The 16390-nt window shown below is 40.7% G+C and overlaps 1 protein-coding gene across 3 annotated transcripts in view; it reads left to right on the top strand.

Moving 5' to 3' along the window:
• Positions 1–16390, top strand: part of SRBD1 (S1 RNA binding domain 1) — a 265692-nt gene that overhangs the window by 52616 nt on the left and 196686 nt on the right. For all 3 annotated transcript variants that reach the window (XM_061625422.1, XM_061625423.1, XM_061625424.1), the window contains exons 12-14: positions 626–783; positions 2969–3059; positions 4898–5005. In XM_061625422.1, coding sequence (XP_061481406.1) covers positions 626–783; positions 2969–3059; positions 4898–5005 — 357 coding nt within the window. The remainder of the gene's footprint in view (positions 1–625; positions 784–2968; positions 3060–4897; positions 5006–16390) is intronic.

Below are 16390 nucleotides of genomic sequence, written 5' to 3'. Positions count from 1 at the left end.
TGCATTCCAGCCATGCAAAAGTCAGATGTTTCTACACAGACATGGGCTGTGGCCTGGAGAGAGTCTTGAGGGCAAGATAGAGAGACCTGAAGGGCCTCATTTGGTCCCCTGGGCTTGAGGTCCTCACTTCTTCCGAAACTGCAAGCAAGGGAGGAGCCAAAAGTTTGCTTTGTGGCATGAATAAAGTTTCCTTAAGAATGTCATTCACTCCACTAGTGGAGACTAGTGGCCCCAATGTCAGTGAGGCAGTGAATCTGCTCCTGGTTTTAATCTTAGCTTTCAAGGAGCTTTCCAAGGTACTGAAAACTTTCAGCTCCTTGATAGTTCAAACTAAAACCCAGAGCGGATTCACTGACATTGGAGCCACCAGTCTCCACCGCACTTCACTCAGTCATATTCTATTGTAGGAGGGCTGTCAGTTTTTAAGTGTCTGTAAACGGTTTCTCCTATGCAATTTTTTTAAAACAATAGTTTGCTTATGTAATAAATAGAAGGAGAGAAGGAAAAGTAAAGGGAAGTCAAAATTTTTAAAATTGAATTTTTAAAAAAAAATCCATGAGAAAAGCGATGAAATGTGATTTTGCCTACATGTGATGAAGTAACTTTGTTTTTGCTACTTTCTTAGGTCAAAATTAACTTCAGACGCGGAGAAGGAATCTGTAATGATGTTTGGAAGGAACCTCCGCCAGTTGCTTCTTACGAGTCCTGTAAGAGGACGAACCTTAATGGGAGTTGATCCCGGCTACAAACATGGCTGCAAACTAGCAATCATTTCACCAACCAGTAAGTGTGGTACTTCAGCTGTGAGAAGTGCTAGTTGTGCTACTAGGACAAATTGAGCCAGCGTGGTGCCCTACAGATGATGTTGCACTACTACTACCATTACTGTTATTATTATTTAAATTGGTATGCCACTTTTCTATATAAATATAAACCACTGTTGTCCATGCACTGGTAACCTCCAGGCTGGATTACTGTAATGTGCTCTATGTGGGGCTGCCCTTGAGGTTGGTCTGGAAGATGCAGCTGGAGCAAAATGTGGTGATGTGACTGCTCACTGAGGCAGGATATTACCAACATGTTACCCTGCTGTTGAAAGAATTGCACTGGCTGCCTATTAGCTGCCGGGCCAAGTTCAAGGTGCTGGTCTTGGGGTACAAAGCCCTATACAGCTTGGGACCAGGATACCCGAAAGACCGCCTTACCCCATATATACCCAGTTGATCACTGCGCTCTGAAGTTGAGGGCCTCCTACAGATACCATCTTATTCTGTGGTCTGTTCCACACAACATAGGAAGAGGATGTTTAGTGTAGTGGCACCTACCCTTAGGAATTCCTTCCCCTTAAATACTAGACAGGCGCCATCTCTGTTATCTTTTTGGTGCCTACTGAAGACCTTTCTCTTTCAAGAAGCTTTTTAAGTAGAGACCTTATCCTAGTCTGCGTCTGTGTTGGAATTGTTTTTTAAGATTTTAAAAAGATGCTTTATGTTTTACATGTTTTTAAGATGTTTTGTTTTTGAGATGTTTTAAGATGTTTTTAGCGTTTTGTCCTTTGTTTGCGGCCCTGGGCTCCTTCTGGGAGGAAGGGTGGGATAGAAGTTTGATAAATAATAATAATATAAATATGCTAAAAGTGGCTCATGACAGAACAAAAAAGCTAATCACTGCATCAGTAACAATCAAATATGAAATCATTTCATTATAATCCAACAAATAATGCAATTTGATTATGTGAACATTTAAAGGCATCATAAACGAAAATATTGATCAGTTAAAACATATCAGTCAATGGCAAACATAATAAGCATTCCAACACAAGAAAACAGGTTGTCACCCCAGCTCTAATGTCACATACTCTGCTGGTCACTAGCAATCTTGATTTTACATTATCCTTGACCATTGGCCATGCTCACGCGGAATGATAGGAATTGGAGTCCAATGAGATTTGGAAGACATCGCCTTGGCTACCCCTAGACTAGGAAATGGATATTTTCTGCTAATGTTTTATGCTGCACATGCTGTAATTCTTTTTAGGATAAATTGGGATTTAGGTTTGACTGTGAAGATTTTTCATTGGCTTCTGGAAACATTTTATTCTCACATTTGAAACATCAACATCGTTTATAAAACACCCAAAGTTGCTAAGCCCTAGACAAAAATTAAAAATAACACAGGTCACCATTCTACAGGTAAAGGCACATCAGGGAAGAACGGACAGTAAATTAAAAGAGAAGAAACAGTAAACTAAAAGGTTAGTAAGATAAGCCGGGGTAAACAGATTTGTTTTAAGGACATGCTTGAATGGAAACTCAGAGGAAGATGGCAACACAAATCTTTCCCATCTTGCAAATTGTACTGCAAGCCTCTCCTTAAAAAAGTGGCTTGTTTTGGATGCAACCCTGAATCACAGTTGAGTGCTACATGAACAAGCTTTGGGCTTGAGTGTTCCTCTTCTCCTCTGATCTGGCTGTAAGGAGATGGGAAGCTTTAACTCCCTGTTTTAAAGTAGCTAGAGGTCTTGAATATGTTTGAACTGGGGAACTCTGGTTACTTTAACTTACAGTTCATGAACAAGCTAGGATGATTAACCAGGGCTTGATCCTGGCTTGTTTTAACAAACCATAGTTGAAGGCAGGGATAATAAATGTGGTGCCTTCTAGATGTTGTTGGATTCCTACTTACATCATCCCCAGCTAGCATGGCCAGACAGCATTTGGAGGGTGCCATGCTGGCTATCCCTGGTTAACCAAAGTTTCCCTTATCTGCACACAGTGAGAAACTGGTTTGTTTAAAACAGGAAGCAAAAGCTCCTCTTTGCAGCTGCATCACAGCAGCAGAGAGGAGTATCTGAGGCTTGTTGAGATTTGTTCCTGTATTACTAAACCATGGTTTAGGGTTACATGTGAAATGGGCCACCAAGTTTATTCTTCCTAACTAGCTAGCTTTTCCTTTCTTATCACCTTAGGCCAGATACTCCATACTGATGTTGTCTACTTACATTCTGCCAAAGGATTCCATGAAGCTGAGAAGATACGGAAACTTCTGCTGGATTACAAGTATGTTAAAGAAGCCTTCACTCTTTTTGTCTGTCTGTATTAGAGCTGAACTAAAATGAACGGACTTTTGTGTTTGTGTGTGTGTGTGCGCGCAATCTTTTTGGGCCCCCACAGAAAACCTTTTGGGTAGCCTTTCTCAACCATTTGGTGTGTGTATGAAGGTACTGGGGAAAGGCAGAGGAGCACATGTCTCTTGCTGAGGCAACAGTGCCAACATTTCCTGTCTTGCTCTGCTGGCGGAGAACGAAAATACCAGTGCAGTGGGGCAAGAAAGGGGCCATGTTTGCCCAGTCATATCTTGGCTTGTTAAACGGAGTTATGACAGAATCTTGTGCCCAAGCACATATCTGCTTCTTTTCTCCCTTTTTGGTGCACCTGAATGCATTTTGAAAACTTTCAGTTAACCGTAGTTCCCTGTTCCACCTTAAACCAACTGCATACAGTGGTTTAAGATATGGCTTGTTCTGAACCTGGTAACCATTGTTTCCCAGTTTGAAATGATAAGCCATGGTTAATTGGAGACTTCCACATTTCATTCAGTTGTGTTGTGAAGCAGAGGCATCTCAGCTGGGCTAGGGAGTTTTATTCCTGTTGCTTCTGTAACGGGGGATGATGTGCAGCGCTCCCTTCCCCATTCCAAGTGAAGGAATTTTCAGACATCTCTATTCATTCTGATATTCATGGCAGATGCATTTGCTCATTGATGCATTTCTGGTTAAGAGGTGAGCAGGCTGTAGGCTCCACTTCCATTCTGTCAATCAAATCCCCCCTCTTCTTATGAATGTTAATAGTGCATTCTCTGAAGAGAAGATACTGCCACATTCCCAGCACATGAAATAATTGTGGTGGCCCGGATTGCTACTTACAGCTTGCATTCCATTTTCTTATCTAATTGAGAGATATAAATAGATAAATTTAAACAAAAAGAGCTAGGGGGAAGAGGTGAAAAAGTTCAAGCTTACTAGCATGTGTTTATTATGTTTCATTCTAAAAATGTTTAGGTTCTATTCAATCTTAGGCCCCATCTGCACTGTACATTTAAAGCGGTATTATACCACTTTAAACAGCCGTAGCTTTCCCCAAAGCATGCTGGGACCTACAGCTTGTGAAGGGTGCTGAGAATAGTTTAACAATCAATTCCTCTTCCCAGGGAATATAGCCCTGTGAAAGGAATAGTGACCTCTTAACAACTCTCAGCACCTTAACAAATTGGAGTTCCCAAGATGTTTGGGGAAAGCCATAACTGTTTAAAGTGGCATGATAATACTTTAAATTTATAGGGTTGTATTTAACTAAGTCCAGCTCAGAGTAAACCCATTGAAATTAATGAACCTAAACTGGTCATGTCTATTAACATCAGTGGATCTACTCTGGGTAGGACTAGCTATACCACCCATAGGGCTTTAGTCATACACAGTGTACTAACTTAGGTCCTTTAAATTCAGTGGGTCTACTCTTGAGTTAAACTTTGTTGTTGTTGTTATCTGCCTTCAAGTCGATTACTATAATCCTTTATCTTGTTGTTGTTAAATACCCTGGAAGCTTTGCTGAAGGGTAGCCTATAAGCCCTTTAAAATAAATAAATAAATAAATACCAGCTATATTTGCACCTCCATTGTCTGAAACAATGTACTAAGGTGACCTCTTCACATTCAGTCAGTTAGGTTGACCTTATTTTATTTATTCCATATTGCTGAGGCAGGTGCATCCTCCTTTTCCCCTGACCTCTGGGTGGATGATGGTGGAAGAAACAACAGACCCCCTCCCCCCTGGGATGGGTGGTGCGATGACTTTATACTTTCTTAACCTTAAAAATCCTCTTTTCTTCCCACTGAAAGCTGTGCTACTATTGTGATTGGGAATGGAACGGCCTGTAGAGAAACGGAAGCTTTCTTTGCTGACTTGATTATGAAGAAATACTTTGCGCCTTTGGACATCAGTTACTGGTAAGAAAATATATGCCACATTTTCTTTGCTTTTGAAGGAGTTTGGCTTTTAAAAGAATTTTATTTTTGAGGTGGCAATTTCCCCATGTGTCTCTTTTTACTGCATCAGGCTGTTTTCAGGCCTGGAAGAACAAACCTTGGAGTATATTGAGAGATACTTTATTATTGTTATTTACTGTCTCCAGAGTGCCTGTATAAACAAAATGAAAGACACAGTTCCTTGGTAGTTGCGATAACTATGGGCAGGGGTGTAGTGGTGAGGAACCCTTTTCAGCCTGAGGGCTGTGTTTCCTTGTGGAGAAACTTCTGAGGGTCACATGCCCGTGCTCGGTGAGGTCAGAGGCAAAAGCGTGTGGAGCAATGAATGTAGGTTTTTCCTTTGTTCAGTAGGCTAGTTTCTACACGTACTAACCAGCCTCTATCCTCCCTCCAGGCAAGCAAGAGAAATTATCAGAGTTCAAGGACACATTCCGCTCAAGGAGGGTGTGAAGGTGGGCCAGTAAAGGGTGTGGCCTGGGAGGGGGTGTGGCCTTGAAAGAGTCCCAAGGGCCAGATAGACAAGCCTGTAGTGCTGCATTTGGCCCCCGGGCCTAAAGTCCTCCACCCCTGGTATAGTGCACTGGCTAAAGATATGAGATGGGCAAGGCCACCTTCAGGACTGAGAGTGCCACTGGTGGATTTGTGGGGTGCTGCTGTTTGTGGCACTTGCAACTACTGATGATGACCATTCTCCCTTACTGTGTTTTTCATGTTTAGTTCTGTTTTAATTGTGTCGTGAGGTCTCTGATGCTGCTTCTGTTATATTTGCCTGGTTTTATTGACTAACTTAGGAACATAGGAAGCTGCCTTATACTGAGTTGGACCATTGGTCCACCTAGCTCAGTATTGTCTACTGTGACTGGCAGCGGCTTTCCCAGATTTCAGGCAGGGAATCTCTCCTAGCCTTACTGGGAGATGCTGGGGATCGAACCTGGAAGTTTTTGTACAAGAAGCCGATGCTCTGCTTACTGAGCCACGGCACTTCCCTGATGACAATGGGAGTTGTAGCCTAGCAACATATGGAGGGCATGTTATTATTTATTTATTTATTAATTAAATAAATATGAAAAATATGTATTAATATTGTTATTATTGATTTTGTTAGCTGCTTTGACTATATTGGAGGGGAGCAGAGAAATGAACATATAAATAGTATTATAACTAAATAAAGTAGTTAAGAAGTAGGGAGGGAATCACTCCTGGGTTCTAGATGTGGTTTCAGCTGGGTATCCTCAGGCTTAATAGGAAACGTAGGTGGCAGATGGGGGTTCACCTTCAAGATGAACATGGCTCTTCCCCTCCCCTCACAACAACCCTGTGAGGTAGGTTAGGCTGAGAGATTGTGACTGGCCCAAGGTTACCCAGCATGCTTCATGGCTGAGTGGGGATTTGAACCCTGGTCTCTCGGGGCCTACACCACACTGGCTTACTGCTTCTGCACTAATGTTTAAGCACAGAACCCCTTGAACCTCAGCTGGATCTGTCAGCTGAATATAAAAATGAAACCAGAAACCAGAGATGAAAAGTGAACTTCATAAATTATATGTTCTCTTAAGGATTAGCATTTTTAAAAAATCAAGAATTTTGTTTCTAAATGTGAAGCTTTGAGTTGAAAGCCTGATTTCATTACTAACAAATCAAATCAGTGTAGAATTTTGCACTTCTTCAAGAAATCATAGACCCAGTTCAGACATAAGTGGTTTCACATTCTGATTTGGAGATTGCTCTTAGAGTTTCCCAGTTTGGAAACTAAAACATCCTTGCTAAAGCCTGGTTGATGAGGGGAGGAAAGAGCATGGGGACACAGCTTGTTCCCAGGACAATAAACCATGGCTTACATTACATCTGAATGGGGCCATATTATAGATTTTGGACACCATCCACCAAGTGTAAGGCAGGACAAACTCTAATTGAAATCCTCGTTTCTTTATTTAGTCACACATAAGATCTGTGGTTTTTTCCTCCTATGGGAAATCCTGATGGCATATGAGGTAGGGTCTACACTGTTTCAATTAGGCTGCAGTTGAGGGCTCATGTGATTAAATGATCCTTCATCCACCTCCCAAACAAGTTCCTGCACAGAGAAAAAACAAGATCACACCTTGTGTTAGATAGGCAAGTGGGGAGTGACTGATCATGCAGAGAGGGAAAGATCACAGCAGATTAAAATTCTAGCATTTATTGATTTCAATGTTAAGAACATAAGAAGAGCCTGCTGGATCAGGCCAATGTTTTGATTAAATTGTTTTATTGTTTATTTTAATAATGTGTGGCAATATTTGCATAACCGGTTTTATATTTATAAATCACTTAGAAACTATTTTGGTGAGTAAGCATCATATAAATGAAATACATGATATATTATGATAATTAATAATAATAATAAAAGAAATTTATAAACTGTTTTTCAAGAGAAAAAACTCTTCATCAGGCAGCGTACCACCAGCAAAACAATAAATACAATACAAACTATTAAAATATCCACAATTTGTAGGTGGTGTGTTCATGCACTCGCTTGTAAGGTGCACATGCCTTACTCTTAAATAACCATGTTCGACCAACTTGATGCTTTTGTGATTTAAGACACACATTTTTCAGCCAATGCATCTCTTTCCCATTCATGTATGTCTCGATTTAAGATTAAGGGAGGATCTAACATCAGTAGTACATGCTCTGGTAACCTCACGATTGGATTACTGCAATGCGCTCTACATAGGGCTACCTTTGAAGACAGTTTGGAAGCTGCAGCTCGTGCAAAATGCGGCGGCCAGATTGATAACGAAGACCAAGCAGTCTGAACACATAACACCTGTTCTGGCTCACTTGCACTGGCTGCCAATATGCTTCCGGGCCAGATTCAAAGTGTTGGTTTTGACTTATAAAGCCTTACACGGCACGGGACCACAATATCTGCTGGAACGCCTCTCCTGATATGAACCTGCCCGTACACTACGTTCTTCATCGAAGGCCCTCCTCCGAGTCCCGACTCAGAGAGAGGCTCGGAAGGTGATAACAAGAACTAGGGCCTTCTCGGTGGTGGCCCCTGAACTGTGGAATAGTCTCCCCGATGAGGTGCACTTGGCGCCGACTTTGCTATCTTTTCGACGCCAAGTTAAATCCTTCCTCTTTTCTAAGGCATTTTAATTTAATTTTAATTCTAATCTAGTTTAAAATCTGCTATAACTGATTTTAGATTTTTCATTTTCTTATATGTGTTCTTGTTGTATTATTATGGGTTTTTATTGTATGTATTTGTATTTTTGTATTTTTGCTGTACACCGCCCAGAGAGCTATGCTAGTCGGGCAGTATAAAAATCTAACAAATAAACAAATAGATAAATAAATTTTCAAACTTATTTTTTTTTAAATACAGCTTTGCTCTTAGATCAGGGACAGGAAACCAACGTGAATCAGCCCCATCCATCATGAACAATAGTCAGGAATGATGAAAGTAGGAGTCCAAACAAGCTCTGGAGGGCCACAGGTTGCCTAGCCTTGTCCTAGATCCTTGTTTATTGATCTTGGCCTCATCTACACTATACCTTTACCACTTTAAACAATCATGGCTTCCACGTAAACATTCTGGGAACTGTAATTTGTTAAGGGTGCAGAGAGTTGTTAGAGGTGCGGAGAGTTCACTTCACAGAACTACATTTCCTAGAGTAGTTTAACAGTCATTGCCTCCTCCCAAGGAACTTTGGAAATTGTAACTCTGTGAGGGGGTCTGCTAACAACTCTCAGCACCTTTAACAAACTACAGTTTCCAGGATTCTGATATGGTATGATAGTACTTTAAATGTATAGTGCAGATGGGCCCTTAAACTGGACTGGAGCCCAGAGACAGTTGTAATAGGCCTTTTAGATTTTACTTAGCCCAACTCATCCTTTCTTGCCTGTGAAGGACAAATACCTGCTTTTTTTGTCACTATGTGATGAATTCCCACCAAACCATGAGATATAATAAATCCGAAAATGAGGTCTCTTATTAGTTTAATGGGAAAGGTTAACAAGTGCTTAACTTTCCCCCTTTGAAATAAATGGAGGTTAAAAAGGTTTCATTTTGGCTGGATCACACCCACAGTGCATTGTAACCAGTTCTGTGCATTGTAACCAGTTCTGTTTTGTGTGTGTATTTTTTTAACCAAATCCAAAATGTAAGTGAACCAGTAGCATTTGTATAGCATTGTCATGACAGGTAATATATATTGGTGTTTTGTAAGCCTTTCCTCAATTATTTTTAATCTGAAACAAAGGTGTCCTGTTTCCCATTGCAAACCTTTCTGGTGGCCTCTTGTCAATTCTAGATTTCAATGAGAGTTCTTAGCATTTATATGTAAAAGACAGGCTAGGTCAAATTGCTTGGTTTAAGTCTTCAGGGGGGAAAATAGCAGCAGCTCAGGTTCGTCCAGCTTTCCTGTTTTGGGTTGGTGCCAAAGGCATTAAATGCCACAGCATTATTAAAACAACTATCTGTTTGCTGCTTGAGCAACTAGAAGTGAAGTGATAGAAAACGCCATTTTGGCAGGATGTGCTACAGATGGCTTTCTAAGGACAATGGTATCCTGATCCAAACCCTACTACTTGTAAGCAAGTTGCACTGATTTCACTGGAAACAACTCCTAAGTCCTCATTTGTAAACCATGGGTGCAGTGGGGATCCAAAGAACCATTCAGCGCTACTTCCATTAGCCCAAGGCATCTTTAGAATTATTATTTTTTAAATCTACAGTAGAACTGCGGATGTCCGGCATCAGATGTAATTTGACCCTATAAGCAAACCTTTTGGAAAGTAACTAAATTGTGCCTCCAATTTTAACTCAGAAAAAAGTGTGCCTCAAGTATCAAAAGTTTTCAAAACTTTTACTTAGGTCTGTCTGCCTTCGTATTTATTATTTATTTATGTAAGTATTTCGAAGCCACACTTTTCTTAAAGGTACATCAAGGCGGCTTAAATCATACAAATATAAAATGTACTGCCTTCAAATCGATTCCGACTTATGGCGACCCTATGGATAGGGTTTTCATGAGGCTGAGAGGCAGCGACTGGCCCAAGGTCACCCAGTGAGCTTCATGGCTATGTGGGGATTCGAACCCTGGTCTCCCAGGTCATAGTCCAACACCTTAACCACTACACCACACTGGCTCATAAATCATACAAAAACAATATAAAATTAATAACCCGTAAAAACATCATTAAAAAACAATAGTAAAAGCATCAACAAATACTGCATTGGTTGGAAGAAGAAAAAATCACACTGAAAGGCCTGTCTAAAAAGTTCGGTTTTCAAGAGACGCCTGAAAGAAATGATGGGAATCTATCATCATAGATTTGAATAGGCGATGCAACCCAAATTCAAGTTTTCTAAGTCGTATCCATCTTAATAACAGAAAGTATTAATAAGAGAAAGTTATGTGCCTAAGGCTGCAGTTCTTTGCATGTTTACTTAGAGAAGTCCCACTGAGTTCCATAGACCAACAATGTAATCCTCAACGTACCCAGTCAGAAGCAAGTTCTATTGAATTCTATGGGGCGTCCTTCCAGGTAAGTGGAGATAGGATTTCAGCCTACGTCTACTGAATGGAATTACAGCCTGTCTCATTGAAATATATGAGATGATTCTGAGAATATTTATGTTAAACAGGAATGGGTTTGATGGACTTGAGTGTACAGTCTTCTTCCACATTTACCCGGGAATATCTCAGTGGACTTGTGTCAGAGTAGATATTCATAGGATTGCGTCCTCAGTGCATCTTTAACACAATTTTAAATCTTGTTGTTGATTAAAACAGTTTTATCAAATAATGTGTACAGATTTCCTGTATTTATCCTTTGTGTTCCTTGAAATTTGCCCGTATTATTAGTTTCGTTTGTATTTTTGTTGAATCGTGTGCTTACTCATTCAGCTTTGGTATACACCTCCTCCCCCACTCCCCAAGCTTTCTAGAAATGGGCAGTTTTTGCAGCTATTGGTCATCTGGGAGCATTTAAGTATGCCAAAAGAGATTAAGCAAAATCCCCTGTGCATCTAATTTCCAGTGCATTCTTCTCCACTTCTTAAGCAACTGAAATATCAGTATTAAATGCTCCGGTCTTTTCTAATGGAGTCACTTCCTAGCTTTGAAGTGGGCCCCTTACTGGCGAAAGCTTTAGTTTACTGTTCTCGTTCTTTTGTATTTTGTATGTGTCTGTGCAAACCTTTATGTGCCCCTTTTGACTTTAGTTTGTGTTACATTGCCAATATCTGCATTACTCTCTCTGGACTTTAAGAACTGCCACTTTCAAGTCCTCTTGCTTCCTCAGTTTCTAATGTTTCACCCAGCCTAATTACCTTTACTTTTCTGCTTCACAGCACTCTCGGTTTGAAGGGTGATTTAACGTTTAGGTTTGCATTATGATAATTATATTTCAAGACCACGGTGGGAGGGATTAAGATGTCTTTGCTCTGGTTGCAGATAAAAAGTGTTCAGATCCACTTGTAAAACTTGATTGGTTAACAGCCCATAGTTTTTATTATATTTGCTACTCATGCAGCATTAATTCATAATTCATCAGGGTACCTAGGGTGCTGTAACTCTAGAGGTGACCTTGGGACTTGATTTACCTCCACTCAGTTTTCTTTGTTAATGTGCCATGAAAGAAGTACATGAAAGATAGCCAACTTCAAAGCACCTTTTAAAGTAAAATGCTGATACAAATCCCCTGGCATTTAATAATGTCTGTCAAATGTTTCAGCTGTCTTGCATCCTTTTACAAGCTTTTGCTTGCTGCAGTAAATCAGTTTGTTTCAAGGTGGGTTGGGAGCCATTAGAGGAGCAAAGGCTGATTTTTTTTTTTCACTTTAAATTTTTTTATGATCGACTATTTACAGTGCAATTCGGATATCTCTACTCAGAAGTAAGTCCATTGAATTCAGTAAGTGTGTGTGTGAGATAGGATTGCAGTTGTCTTTCGAAGATGCTACGGGAACAGGTACAACGACAAGATGAAAAAAAAGATCAGCAGTCTAAAATTTGTAAAATGATAAAATGAATTATGAATAACAGCAAGATTTAAATGGAAAATTTCATCAGCTACTAGTTGGGAATGTTTGGAAGAATTAAAAGTCCCAGGACATGGTCTGAACACATATAGTGCAGCAAGGTTGAAGACACACGATGTTGCAGCCTTGCTGAAGCTAAGTAGCTCCAGGTCTGGTTAGTATGTGCAAGGACGATCGCTTGGCATTGCTATATACGGCACTTTGAGTTTAATTGTGGAATAAAGGTTGGCTATAATGTAGTGGTTAGAGTGTTGGACTACAACCTGGGAGACCAGGGTTCAAATCCCCACACAGCCATGAAACTCACTGGGTGACCTTGGGCCAGTTACTGCCTCTCAGCCTCAGAGGAAGGCAATGGTAAACCACCTCTGAATACCACTTACCATGAAAACCCTATTCATAGGATTGCCATAAGTCAGAATCGACTTGAAGGCAGTCCATTTCCATTTCTATTTATAAATGAAATAAAGACCAGAAGAAGGAGGCTTTCACCTCACTGTGATAAGATGACCAATCTTTAACTTGAACTCGTGCAGTGGTTCACAAACCTTTTCCCCCAAGGATCACTTAAAAACGTGATGGTCTTGCTGGACTACCTAATGGGTTTTTTTTTAAAAAAAATGTGATGCCGTATACTAGATGCTGTATGACTTTTAATTGTATTTTTATTGCTTCTTTTGTTTCTTGTATTGTATTACATTGCATCACAATTTACATTCCGTAGAATTCAAATTGTAATGCAATATAAGAAATAAAAGATGCAATAAAAATACAATTAAAACCAACGTGAATATTTAATGTGGATATGCTGTGAATGAGGCTCACAGACCACTGGTGGTCCACGGATCACAGTTTGGGAACCCCTGTTCTGGTAGGTTTGTTTATTTATTTATTTATATATATATATATATATAAATTATGCCGCTTAATATGATATGAGTTGCTTACATAAACCAATAACAAAAAAATAACCTTCGATAACATTCCCTAAAACCAAAATGAAATAAAGCAAAAGTATATATCGCAAACAAAACTGAACAGTGTACAAAACAGAGAATTAAAAATTAAAAGTCAGAGTCCAGGAAAGCTTAGGTAAACATTTTAAAGAGGAGATTAAAAGTCATTACTGTCTCCTCCTCACAAATTGCCCAAGGGAGGGCATTCCACAGGCTGGGTGCTATCACTGGGAAGGCCTGTTCCCACTTTGTTACCAAGTGACAATCCACTGATCATAGAACAACCAGCAGGATCTCCCCCGAAGATTTTAAAAAGATGGGGTTTATCTGTGCTGGGGGAGGCAGTTTGCTGGATATCCTGGTCCTGAGTTGTTTAAGGCCTTAAATGTCAACAACAAAATCTTGAACTTGGCTTGGTAGCTGCCAACAAGATGAAGGCACTGGTGTTTGTTGGTTCTTGGGCTTGGGAATTGGGAAATGGCCTGTTCTGGTTGGAGTTGCAAAGGAACACGTAGGAAGGGCGGGAAACAAACAAACAAACAAATAATATGTTGCTTGGAGATACCTTTAGACAGAGCATTGTCACTGGAAGCTCAGGAGGTATCAGTGGCACAGACTATGTGTTTCTAGCTGCCAGCACAAATCTTTCGACACCCTTGTAATATATGTAAAGCTGGGTTTCCCCCCATGAACCCTAGCAGCTGCATTTTGCCCTAGCTGCAGCTTCCAAATAGGGTAGAACCTGTAAGTAGGTTGTGCCGTGAACAGATGTGGTACCACCATTGTTTTCTTTTTTTAGTTTGTTTTTATTTCTTTTTAAAGAGAAGTAAATAGAAAATAATAGGGGAGGGTAATTAGCTGGGCACAATTAACTCTGGCTTCAGGCTTGGTTTTGGTATTGAAATGGCCTTAGTCACCTTGGTTGATGATGTGTGTCAGGGGAATGTGTTTCTGTTGATCCTCATTGATCTCTCTCAGTGGCTTTTGATACCACTGACCATGGTATCCTCTTGGAGCATCTCAGTGGGTTGGGAGCTGGAGGCATGGTGATGCAGTGGTTCCACTCCTACTTTCAATATTGTTTTCAAAAAGGAGTGTTGAGGGATTTCCTCTTGGCCTTGTGGCAGTTATGCTTTGGGATCCAGCAGGATTTTGCCCCCTATCATATTTAATACCTACATGAAGTTGCTGAGAGCAGTCATCAGAGGATTTGGAGTGCTGTGTCACCAATCTGCAGATGACACTCTGGTCTGTTTCTCCATATTAACTGAACCATGTGAGACTGTGCAGGTGCTTGACTGGGGTCTGGAGGCATTAAAGGGTTTGATGAGGGCTAATAAGCTGGAATTGAATCCCAACAAGATGAAGGCACTGGTGTTTGTTGGTTCTTGGGCTTGGGAATTGGGAAATGGCCTGTTCTGGTTGGAGTTGCAAAGGAGCACATAGGAAGGGCGGGAAACAAACAAACAAACAAACAAATAATATGTTGCTTGGAGATACCTTTAGACAGAGCATTGTCACTGGAAGCTCAGGAGGTATCAGTGGCACAGACTATGTGTTTCTAGCCAGTTCACCAGCTACAGCCATTTCTGGATAGGGATAGCCTTGTGACAATAGTGTACACTCTGCTAACCTTGTGTTTGGATTACTGTCGTGTGCTCTACCTCGGGCTACCCTTGAAAATGGTCCAGAAACTGTAGCTAATACAGAATGTCAGAGTTTTCACCAGTGCCTCAACATGGAACCATATAACATCAGTTTTTGCAGGATCTGTACTGGTTGCCTGTCTGTACTGGACCCAAATACTTCAAACAGCTCCTAGATCAGCCAGCTAAGTGGTTTTATAGTTAGGCTGAAAGAGACTGAGGGAAAACTCAGTGAGCACTGAGAAAGATTAGATGTGTAAGTCATGTAGCCAAATCATAGTAATTAACCAAAATGGAGACAGTAGTCAAGAAATCAGAAGAAGACTAGGCCTGGGGAGGGCAGCTATGAGAGAACTAGAAAAGAACCTCAAATGCAAAGATGTATCACTGAACACTAAAGGCAGGATCATTCAGACCATGGTATTCCTGATCTCTATATATGGGTGTGAAAGTTGGACAGTGAAAAAAGCGGGTAAGAGAAAAATCAACTCATTTGAAATGTGGTGTTGGAGGAGACCTTCGCGCATACCATGAAAAAGACAAATAATTGGGTTAGAACAAATTAAACCAGAACTGTCACTACAAGCTAAAATGATGAAACTGAGGTTATCCTACTTTGGCCACATAATGAGAAGACATTATTCACTAAAAAAGACGATAATGCTAGGAAAAACAGAAGGGAGTAGAAAAAGAGGAAGACCAAACAAGAGATGGATTGATTCCATAAAGGAAGCCACAGACCTGAACTTACAAGATCTGAACAGGGTGGTTTACAACAGATACTACTGGAGATTGCTGATTCATAGGGTCGCCATAAGTCGTAATCCCCTTCTAGGGTGCACACCTTAATGTGGTGAGGGGGTTTGAGAGTGTTGAAGAAGCTAAGAGCAATGCCGTCAGGAGTCTAGACCAAGAGGCTAGACTCCTAGCAGGGGCACCCAAGGCGGAATGGTCAAAGCTGAGACACCAGACTAAGATGCACCCAAACTCACTGGAAGGCAATGGTAAACCACCTCTAAATGCCTTTACCATGAAAACCCTATGAACAGAGTATCCAAAATGCAACATGAGATAGTGCTGGAAGATGAGACCCCCAGGTCAGAAGGCACTCACCGAACTACTGGGGAAGAACAAAGGACAAATAGCGCTGTGACTAATGATGCAACTGTGTCAAAGCTGAAAGGAAACCCAGAGGCTGATGCGCACAGATGCAAAAGGAGAGTCCGGAGTTGTACGACGCACACAGTAGGAACATGGAATGTGAAAAGCATGAACCAAGGAAAGTTAGACATTGTCAAGCAAGAAATGGAACGTATCAACATTACAATACGTGGCGTGAGTGAATTAAAATGGATGGGAATGGGACATTTTCAGTCAGACGACTACAAAATATTTTATGCAGGACATGAGAAAATAAGAAGAAATGGGGTTGCTTTAATAGTGAGAAGTGATGTAGCAAAAGCAATTAGGAGCTATAATGCAAGGTCTGAGTGAGTTATATCAGTGAGATTAAATGGGAAACCTATTAACATAACCATCATCCAGGTCTACGCTCCAATTGCAAACACAGAAGAAGAGGAATTGGAGAGCTTTTATGCAGAAGTACAGGAAGAAATTGATCACACACCAAAACAAGAGGTGCTGATAATCATGGGGGACTGGAATGCAAAAGTAGGGAACAGAGAAGAACTAGGACAAGAAATGA

Source organism: Rhineura floridana, chromosome 4, assembly GCF_030035675.1.
Source record: "Rhineura floridana isolate rRhiFlo1 chromosome 4, rRhiFlo1.hap2, whole genome shotgun sequence".
Taxonomy (NCBI): Eukaryota; Metazoa; Chordata; class Lepidosauria; order Squamata; family Rhineuridae; genus Rhineura; species Rhineura floridana.
This window is presented reverse-complemented; position numbering and strand designations above follow the sequence as displayed.